Source organism: Populus trichocarpa, chromosome 16, assembly GCF_000002775.5.
Source record: "Populus trichocarpa isolate Nisqually-1 chromosome 16, P.trichocarpa_v4.1, whole genome shotgun sequence".
In the NCBI taxonomy this organism is placed as follows: Eukaryota; Viridiplantae; Streptophyta; class Magnoliopsida; order Malpighiales; family Salicaceae; genus Populus; species Populus trichocarpa.
In genome coordinates, this window is record NC_037300.2 from 13,654,957 (window position 1) to 13,665,615 (window position 10,659).

Genomic DNA, 10,659 nt, shown 5'->3' on the forward strand with positions numbered 1-10,659 from the left:
TGGGACAGCCTGTGCCTCGTCAAACCTTTCAGTGGGCTGCTTTTTTGTATAAGTAACCAAAATTAACAAGCTATCCAGCATAATGCCATCAGTAACCCCACTTACACTTATAGCGCATAATGGGCAAAATGAAGGCACATATCCTTTTTGGTAGTGGGCTGGAACTTGGAAAGTTCCACACTCATGCCCAGCTTTTTTCTTTTTCCTTTTTTTCATCACTTCTTCCTGGTAAAATAATACCCTTTTGCCAGGGAAAAGCAAAGGTTAGCACCAAAAGTGAAAATTCAGATTTTGCAATTTTCCTGTCATGAAGCTCCATCAGCTCGTTTTTCTTGTTCTTCTGTTGGCTTATCAGGTCTATTGCAAAACATACATTCACATTGACTATAGCCTCACAGTAGAAGTACCTAGTGAGTACAGTGTGGAATTACTAGGAAGAGCATTTCTGATGGAGACTGACCAAATGGAGCCCGATTTTAGAGTAGCATTGAGTGTTGAACCAATTAGAGGAAAATATTCATGTTCCTTGGAAGTCTTTCTTGGAGATGTTAAGGTGTGGAATTCTGGCCATTATTCTCATTTTTACACTTCTGATACATGTGTGCTTGCGCTGACAGAGGATGGAGATTTACACTTGAAAGGTTCGAATGATCGAATCGGATGGCGAACAGGGACTTCAGGACAAGGTGTGGAGGTAACATTAATAGTAAAAGAATCATCAGCAAAACCTGAAAAAATACAAATCACCGCACATGTTTTCTAGCAACTAATCTTTCTGTTCTCTCCCCTTCATTGCAGAGACTACAGATTCTGAAGACGGGCAATTTAGTCCTTGTTGATGCCTTGAACCGGATAAAGTGGCAGAGTTTCAACTTTCCGACTGATGTAATGCTATGGGGACAGAGACTAAATGTGGCCACTCGCTTGACATCTTTTCCTACCAATTCAACAGCATTCTATTCTTTTGAGATTCAGCACAACAAGATTGCTCTCTACCTGAGTTCTGGTAAGTGGAACTATTCTTACTGGGAATTTCAGCCTACCAAGAACAGAAACATCACATTTATTGAATTAGGTTCAAAAGGGTTAGAAATATTCAATGATAAATACAAGAAAATTGCGCAGATTTTATCATTCGGGATGCAATTTCAACCCCTAAGATTCTTAGCACTGGGGAATAAAACAGGAAACATGGGGCTGTATTTTTACTCCCCGGAGAAACGAAGTTTTGAGGCTGCTTTTCAAGCACTCAATACTACATGTGATCTTCCTCTAGCTTGTAGACCTTATGGTATCTGTACCTTGTCCAATGCTTGCTCATGTATCCGACTGTTGACAGCGAAAAAAGGGGTTGGTTCAGATTGCAATGGGGGGTTTTCTGAAGGGTTTTGTGACAGAGAACAGCAGGAAATGCTTGAACTAAGTGGTGTAAGTAGTGTTCTAAGGACTGCTCCTAAGAGGGTCAATGTTAGCAAAGAAGTATGTGAAGACTTATGCCTACAAGATTGTAAATGTGCTGCTGCATTATATTCTACTGGCGAGGATGGCACAAGCTTCAGAGAATGCTTTACTTATGGACTGGTCTCAGGTGTTAAGCAGGTTGAAAGGGGAACAGGATTGACTTACATGGTTAAGGTTCCAAAAGGAACCCAGATTTCCCATGGGAAATCAAATGTGAAGAAATGGGTGTTGGTCATGGTAGGAGTGATTGATGGTTTCATTATCCTGCTTGTTTTTGGAGGGCTTGGGTATTATTTGGTTCAGAGAAGAAGAAGAAGAAACGTGCTTGCCTCTGACAACAATACTTAGGACTGGTTATTCTGCCCGTGATTCTTTTCTCATGAGAATTCATGACCGTATTTGCAATTCTTTCTGCTTATAGAGAGAGGGGAAGAAAAAGAAACAATTTTGGTTCATTTCTACAAGCTGATATGTTCATAGGACAAGTATTCATCTCTTTTTAACACCATTGGTATAGTTGAAATCAAATTTTCGTTTATGCAAGGGAAAGAAAAATTTGTTGTGCTTGCTTGCTAATTCAAGCAAAATTCTTTTATCAACAAGCTTATGGAAAAGGTCCCATAATTAATCGGGTGAGCATGAACATTTTATACAGCCAAATCCAAATTCTTCTGATTGATATGCAATGCAAAGAGCAAAAGAGTGATCAAAGATCCAACATGTAGATTTTGGAAAGTTAAACGAAAAGGACTTGAAAAAAATCTAGTCGTCATAGATAATTTTTAGGAAAAAAGACAAGAAAAGAACAAGCTTCTTATTCAAAATTACTATAATATCAAAATCTACTGAACAACCAACTAGTTCTTGGCCGAAACCCAGATTTTTTTTTTCGAAAAAAATCAAACAAATAGTTAGAGTTAATATAATTTCTCCCTAACATTAGAATTTCTAACATTGAAAGAAATATTTTTTTAAAAAGCTATTGCATATCGATATTACCCTTTATAAATAATCCAAGATGCCAAACCCTTAACCTTATAAAACAACAAATTTGAAATTTATTCGAAGTATTTTAACCTATCTTTTCATGTATTCGATAAGTTACTTGAATAAAATATTATTTTAAAACTTGAATCAACTTGAAAAGTTAACCCGAGACTTTACTGACTGGAGCGTTTCGAGTTGAAAATAAATAATAAAAAAATTAAACTAACCCAATTAAAAACTCAATTGACCGATGACCTATTCATCAACCCATTAATTCTTTTTTTTTTTTAAAATCTAATTTTAGATTTTGTTTATGGTTCTTAACACCAACATAAAAGACCAGCCCAAAACCATAGCCTTTTGTTTCGAGCCTGTGTTCTTAACTAGATTATATTTCAAAGATCCCAATGTGAGCTACGAAAGGCCGAAGCCACTCAACAATGCCTTTAATCTTGGGCTTCAAGATGCTCTTCAATTATCCAATTTTTAAGCTACTAATGGTGAAATATTAGGGCTTCGAGATTCTATTTCCACTTCAAGGATACCAAATCCAGTAATTTAATAATTTTGGGCAGGATATTATCTAAGTGTTAAGGTTAGGGTTTGCAAATAATATCCACCATTCACCAACTCAGTGGTTAGAAGCCCTATGGACATTTATATGTCAATTTTGTGATCATGATGGAAAAGTAGATAAATGATGAATAAGTTTATGATATTTTTATTAGACAAATATGTTCTCCAGTTTTTAAGTTTTCTTCTAGATTAATTCATGTTTCATTAAAATTCCTAAAATATTCTAATAGTACGTTTGAGAACTTATTATTTATCTTTTCTTTTCTTTTTTTTTTTAAAAAAAACTTTACAAGAAGCTCAACAATGTAACCTGTTAACTTAGTTTTTTTTTTTTTAAGGATTTTTTGGTTAAAATATTATTTTAGAATTCTTGTTTTAAGAAGTTAAAGAGTGACTATCAAACAATTTTATTTTTTTTAATTCTTAAAAAAAGGTTTAAAGCACGTCATTATGCTACTGAACATTAAATTATTAGTTGTAGAGAACCAATTAGTTTGAGATGTGCCTTGGGTTGATCTTTCTCAACAAAGAAAGAATGTTCCGTAGCATAAGGTTAAGCACAGAACACTAGCCTAACTCTATACTAAATTAAGGGCCTGTGTAATTATAGAGATTTATATACTCTTAAGTCTCCCTCACACACAACAGGGGACAAAATTTACGTTTGTTGTTGTTCATACACGAGAACTTTGGCTTGGATATTTCTTAGGAAAGCTAGCAAGTTGCATTTAGTTGCACAGTTCATCAGTTGTTTTAAGCAAATCAGCTTGATGTGTGTGTGTGTGTGTACGAACAATAAACTATTGATACAAGCAGAATGATCTTGCCAAAGAGCTCCTTAATTAGCTGAAACCAATCATACGGATTTTAATTAAGCATTTTATGCTCAAATATATGTATAGATCATCGAAGGTAAAAGTTGCTTAATTAAAAACTGAAAATTAATTACCAGAATCCCATTGCTGCACATTTTGACTGACTACTAACTTGGAATTAGGACTGCCTAGTGTGCTTGAAATTCAATATACAAATTCCCAATTTCTCAGTAGCGTACAGGAAGATAGGGGAAGAAAATATTTGGGTCATTCTTGCTCACTAGCTAGCTGCCTTCATTCCAGTTATGGATAGCTTGCAGCACTGCCTGTTTCACTACTTGAGCATCATGGCCTTGGTTCTGCAAAATCATGAAGTATATTTTATTGAAGAATTAATTAAACAATTTCCTATCAAATATAGCTAGATGCATGAATTGCTTATATATATAAGCTGAAATTCATAAATAAAACTCCAGAAATTAAAGGAGGAAAATGAGCGTTGCTTATCCCTTTCTTAAGATTGGCTTGGAATGGACTGTGGATAGACACTCACACCCATGAAAATTATACCCCCTAAGAGTTCTCTACTCTAGCTAAAAGAGAATGGACCGAAACCATTAACTCGAAGCCACTGCTATAAGCCAACAAACCCAAAATAGACATAGATGCATGGATTAATCCTAATTAATGACATTAATTTGTCCCATGAACTTGCTCAATGGATAGCTATATATTGTGTTCCAATGCTGTCCACCCATTCTGGTGTACTGTGGAAAGTCCAAAATATGTGGTTCAAGCCAGCTTGTGTCTAAGTTGCACACGTGAGATCAGTCTTGTTTGTCTAAACTACTATTTATTAATTTTGAGAATGATGCTTGAGACATTTATAGCATATATATAACATCAGCAACATTTAATATACTTGCAAAAAAGATATGCTCCCTTAATTTAAGTGGTGTGCTAAGAGGAAGAATGTCGATCCAAGAAAGGAAAGAAAGTAATTTAATTCTTACTTGGTCTCCACCAATCGCTTCAAGTTGGAAATTGTCTTCACAAGAAACCCTAGCATCAAGCACATCAAGGCCTAGTTCCTCGAAGGCTTCAAGTATGGAGACAAGTAATCCAGGGCAATTCTTTCCTGAAAATACATTAATAAGGAAACCCTTTTCTAGGTTTTCCACTGTGACCTGCTGAAGTATAAAAAATAATGAAGTATTATTACATGGGCTAGTAATGGAAGCTTTTCAGGAATTAATAAGAACTGAAAATATAATAAATGAACAGATAAAGGGAATTGTAGTTTATATTCGCACCGCAGGTAATGAATTTTGGGGGGTTGAAGATGTTCCGATTTCTTTTTTTAGCCTATCCACCTTGTTCTTCAACTCTCCAATATATTTTGACGCGTCTACTATGATTGAGGTTTTGTTCATCTGCCAAAATCACCAATTGCAGAAGAGAAAATATCAAAATAAGTAACCAAAGATTGGAAAAGAAAGAAGAAGAAAACAAAGTAGAAGAAGAAGAACGAAGAAGGGAGAGGGAGGAAAGAAAAGAAAAACTGAAACTAAAGCTTGAAGAGGCCGGGTTCGGGCATTTACAGCATTAGAATTGGTAGCAGCACGTAACTTCTCGTAAAGAGCTGCCTTCTTTTTCTTCCTGGAAGACATTCTTGTTTTCTGCCTCTTAACTTGACTAGCTAGCTAGCTCTCTCCTCTCCCTTGCTTATTTTTTCACCTCGAGCTTTTGAGGATTTTATAACAAGAAGATGACCTCTCGAACTCTATCATTGCTTGTTCGTTTCCTGCATGGATGCTCCCGTTTCCCCAAATAAAATCATAATTCATTTACATTATTAACCATTTTGTTTTCCTGACATTTTGTCTTTTAAAAGTAATTTCAAAATCTGTCTTTTTTTTTCCTTTTTTCGGTTGAAAGAAAAAGAGCTCAATGCCATTGAACCGTAGGGCCCATTGGCCAAGCGCGCATATATATATATATATATATATATAGTCTCTGATTAGTCTTCTTTCAACCACCAAAGAGAAAGAGTAGTGACGGAACATTGATTAATATAATTTCACTTTCAGTAAAATACGTACATTAATTCGTCATCAATTATCAAATATATATATATACTGCTGGAAGTTTTTATTTTCTCTTTTTACTCATTTGAAGTTCCATCGAGCTAAGGATAATTCAATGGATCAGAAAAAAAACCCTCGGTTTTTGATAATTCATTTCATTCCTGTTCTAGTTAAGTTCATTCTCATGCTAATTTCGAATATAAATATTAAACTCAGCAACACTCATAAGTTAATTTAATAATTTAAACTCAATAAATTAACTTTGAAAACATGGTTTGGACCCAAACCATGGTCATGGCTCGCGTTCAGTGTTTCATGGGCTTGGGCAACACCCCCAAGCCTATGCACTGGGCCCACACCCAATGCCTCTTAGGCTCAGGCGTAGAACTTGAGCCCAAGAGGCTAGGCATGCCCATCGTCCCCTTAGGCTCAAACACTAGCCTCGTGCTTGAGCCTAAGTACATTTCCAAATGTTCTTGGGCTTGACACATGTCTTGGCTCCTTTTAAGTCTGACTTTGTGGTTTGAATCTAACACTTTTCTCGTTGAAATGTTTTTTTTAATCAAATCTTAATTCTTTTTGCCAGGTCATACTCAATGTGCACCCTAAGTGCACAAAAGTCTTCTATGGCCTACCATTTTATCCCTAATTAATACATTGTAAGGAATATTTGTTCCTCATTAATGTTTATATAAGAGATATTTATCCTCCATTAATATATATATATATAAGGAGTATTTATCCCTCATTAATATTTATGTTAGAAATATTTATCCCTTATTAATACACGTGTAAGTTATATTTATCTCTTATTAATACCACAAGGGTAGAATAACTTTATAACGCTTTCCCTTAAGCAAAAAGGCAAGGTATATAAGGTATAAATTGTTGGGTTTCTCGAATATGATACATGAAGCAAAAACAATAAAACATAATTATTTGGGATCCCTATGATCCTGTTAGATAGATCTAGAGTTATTTATGAATTTATTACATGAAGATCCAATCTTTTCAGCTTTGAATAATTTTTTAAAGTGTGAGTTGTCGCAAACCACAAGCCGTCCAATTTTCGACCTCCAACGGTAATCCACGCGAACCACCAATGAGAAATTTACTAAATTCCTATTTAGAAGAGATGAATTGCTATGCCTAGAGTGTTAGCTCTCTATTATATGACTTACGTAGTTTTTCTATCTAACAAACAACCATAAAAATATAAGAGGCATAACTTACTATTTATTGTGAAATATGAAAAACCTTATAAATTGGAATAATATTAATTTTCCCCTTGAATAATATCCATATATTAATTTATAATAATTTTATAAATTAACTCAATCGAGTCCTTACTTGATTTTTCCAGGTCTAGAAATATAATCCATGTATTAATTATATTCTAGTCCTTAATTTCTAAAATATATTTTAATTAAGTTATAATTAATTAAATCATCCCAATTTAATTTCTGACCAATGGTTCTTCATGTGTGTAACCCATTAGGTTTCTAATATGTTAACCCAAATATGAATTATAATTCTAATTAAATATAATAAAATAAATTAAACAATTTAATTTATTATCAATTCAACAATTGATTAATTTATATTTGAAGATCAGGTGTATTGTCTACCAACATGTCATGATTCCCTAAATATTGAAAAAGTCATTAGTGGTTTGACTCAACCTTTCAATGATCGGTTTCTCAATGTAATTAATATCATTTCATAAATAATATTCCGGTTTAATATTAAAGTATGAAGTACGTCTGACATGTTAAATCATATTTGCTCTCTACATAATAGTCATTGATAATTTGAATATGATTTAAAACTCTTTTCAAATCTCATTCCACATTGGCCAAAGATTTCTCAGTCAATATTATTTGAGAATAGATGAAACATTTTCTCTAATTCACATAGGGTGATAAATCATCTCTTGATCACTCAAGTACCTTCATATAATTCATGCTATACTCAATGTCTGTCATTTGGTTACCTCGATTAAGATAACATGTAACATGATCAAAGTATAACATTCTCTATATAAGATAACTCGGTGATCTCAAGTCTAAGGATCACTTACACAACCATCACTTGAGCCTTTCTATAGACATAAGTGATCTCTCCATATAAAATTCTCATGCGAGTTAGTTTAATGTACATGTCTTATGACAAGTACTTATAGATTAGTTCTAGGTATTTCTTATACCTCAACTTATGAGAACAACTACTTGCTTTCATAAAGGGAAAAAAATATAATATCTACAAGTCTCTACAGCTCAAATAAATATTCAATATTTAAAAGGGCATCAACCAAGAATATTTTAGGAACAATGCTTTGATGCAATAGAAATTCCATAATTATAACAACTTTATAATTTTCTTTGCCAAACATTTTTGTCTCATAGACTTTATTTTTACTCTTGATTCATAAATAAAATATTAGATTCATTAATCTAATATTAAAGATAAATTAAGATTTTATTAATAATAAATATGTATTTACATGAATATAATAATACCATATGTAACCAACCGATTGGTTATAGGGCATATTAAGCTAATATAAAACCCCTTGAAAAACCCATGTAAAAGGTTTACAATTTCCATTCTGAATATAGACATACCATTTTCTTTTAGAGCATTCATTTTATATTAAAATAAAAACAAACAATCTTATTCTTAGATTTAATGCTCTTTAGCGCATTTATTATTCTCTTTCTATAAAGTTACTAACTTAAGTATCTGATAGTCTCCAAATCCATCCAAAGGAGACTTTTATAGGTATTAAGATTCTTTCATCAAGAGATTATCTTCCTTTACGAGAGTGGATTTAATTGAATGAACAATTGATTAATCCATAATCTAACCACCAAAAAACCCTATTACTAAGCCTCCCGGATTTTGAAACATCATCTGAAAATAATAGTACTCCAACTCTTGAACACTTGATCATTGAGATCTGCATATCATCTAAAAAAATCTGAAGCCTAAAATGCCAACAAGACTTCAAAAATAGTTTAACATTACTCTTTTACACACACTAGTAAGATAATTTAAAAGTAAAATTGTTTGTAGTTTTGCTAATACTTGAAAGGATATATGAATTAAAATACACGTGCACTAGATCTTGTGATAGTATATATATATATATAGCTGAGGATTAATCACTGCTTATTAATAATGTGATAATTTACCATTATTATTATTAGTTTACCAGATTGACAGTCCAAAAATAAGCTACTGTACATATCAAATTAATTAGAATGAGAAATGACGAATAATGAAAGAACAAGGAACAGGTATCCAGGGGTGTGTATGGGAGGATTTTGGAATTACATGGGAGAGGGACAAATGGATGACTGCGAGAGGAAGAGAGAGGGTGTAAGATATAATAAAACTTCCCCCGTGAGAAGGGTTTGGAGGGATTGACAGCTAAACATCCTTTGACGCTTCCTTCACTGCTTTCAATGTCTCTCTCCCCTCTTAATCCATGTCTCCGATCACGAGCAGATTCCTTTCCAGCTCTCTACGCGTAAAATGATCTTTTCTTTCCCTGGCAAATGCTCCCTTCCCTTCTGATCCACGTGCCATGCCTAGCTGCTTGTACTCTTCTTCCAAAAAAATGGGTGCCTTAGTGTTTCTGCATGGCTGCATCACTATCAGGGGAGGGGAAGATTTATTAATTAGCTGTAGATATTAACAATTGATCAAATGCTTCTTTCTTAGAAACAGAAAAAACACTAGTGATAGTGGCAGCTTTTGAAAGTTGTCACCAATACAGCCACGCATCTTTTACTTAAATCTAGTTTTATCTTTTTTTGAATTTTTTCTTTTAAAAATCAAATACAGATAAGATAAAAATGGCAACATTTTCAAGAATATTATTCATATACTCGTGAGTCTATGTACGGAAGATACAGTTAATTATGTTTGCAGATCTTAGGTACTAAATTTTCTTGGCATGAATCCAAACATGACATCATATAGTTTTATTAATTATTACCAGGAATTTAAGAAATTAAAGAAGGGAGGGCCAAGGATAAATTGATGAACCTCTTAATGAATATATAGTTAATATCTTTTTTTTTAAAGAAAAACAAACTACTATATGTGTAAATGTAAATCAGTTACATCCAACTTTGCTAGGGCTAGACCCACCTTTTGTCAATCCATTACTGTGCTAGGTACGATTTGTGCACTAAGGTAGATTGGAAGAAGGACTCAGTCATTTGGATATATTTTGGTTTTATGCTAGTATATCTCTTGTATGTTATTTGGAGATGCTTTTTCTTTTTAATTAAAAAAAATACATCATTTTTTCCTCTCAAAAAAATCAAAATGATTTTTTGAGGCGATTCAATCTAATATATTTGATATATTTTATTCTCCTTACTTACACCATTTATTATGTAATGTAAGTATAGAGTATATTTTAAATCAGAGCTGAATTTGTATTGTTTTGATATAAAAAAAATCTTTATTTCTTATCCATGAATTTAGACATAGCTGAATCACTTGTAACATTGTAAGCACATATAATTATTTTTTTTAATAGATTGTAATAATTTTCTTTATCTTGTTGTATGATTTTAATACATTGCTAATCTCAAAATATTGTTAAGGGTAAAAATGAAATAGATCACTAACCTTGAGCAACGACTACTATTTGGACATATCTTAAGTTGATGATAGAAGTCTCTCTTATTAACAAAAATATTAAAAGATTTTTAGGC

At 33.0% G+C, this 10,659-nt stretch overlaps 2 protein-coding genes across 3 annotated transcripts; one reads left to right on the forward strand and one right to left on the reverse strand.

Annotated features, from left to right (window-relative positions):
• The first annotated feature begins 79 nt into the window (after positions 1–79).
• Positions 80–2,025, forward strand: LOC7460427 (EP1-like glycoprotein 3). The gene is made up of 2 exons (XM_002323017.3): positions 80–694; positions 799–2,025. Exons 1-2 carry the CDS (start codon positions 308–310, stop codon positions 1,807–1,809), a joined length of 1,398 nt encoding a protein of 465 aa, XP_002323053.2. The 5' UTR covers positions 80–307; the 3' UTR covers positions 1,810–2,025.
• Positions 2,026–3,925: 1,900 nt separating this feature from the next.
• LOC7460428 (transcription factor SCREAM2) lies at positions 3,926–5,684 on the reverse strand. Of its 2 annotated transcripts, none has more exons than XM_024587575.2 (4): positions 5,441–5,684; positions 5,153–5,272; positions 4,853–5,026; positions 3,926–4,198 (listed from the first exon to the last, which is right to left on the reverse strand). In XM_024587575.2, exons 1-4 carry the CDS (start codon positions 5,507–5,509, stop codon positions 4,124–4,126), a joined length of 438 nt encoding a protein of 145 aa, XP_024443343.1. In that variant the 5' UTR covers positions 5,510–5,684; the 3' UTR covers positions 3,926–4,123. The 2 variants fall into 2 exon arrangements, with proteins under 2 accessions (XP_024443343.1, XP_002323657.1); XM_002323621.3 differs by having other exon boundaries at positions 4,853–5,029; positions 5,441–5,680.
• Between the last annotated feature and the right edge of the window lie 4,975 nt (positions 5,685–10,659).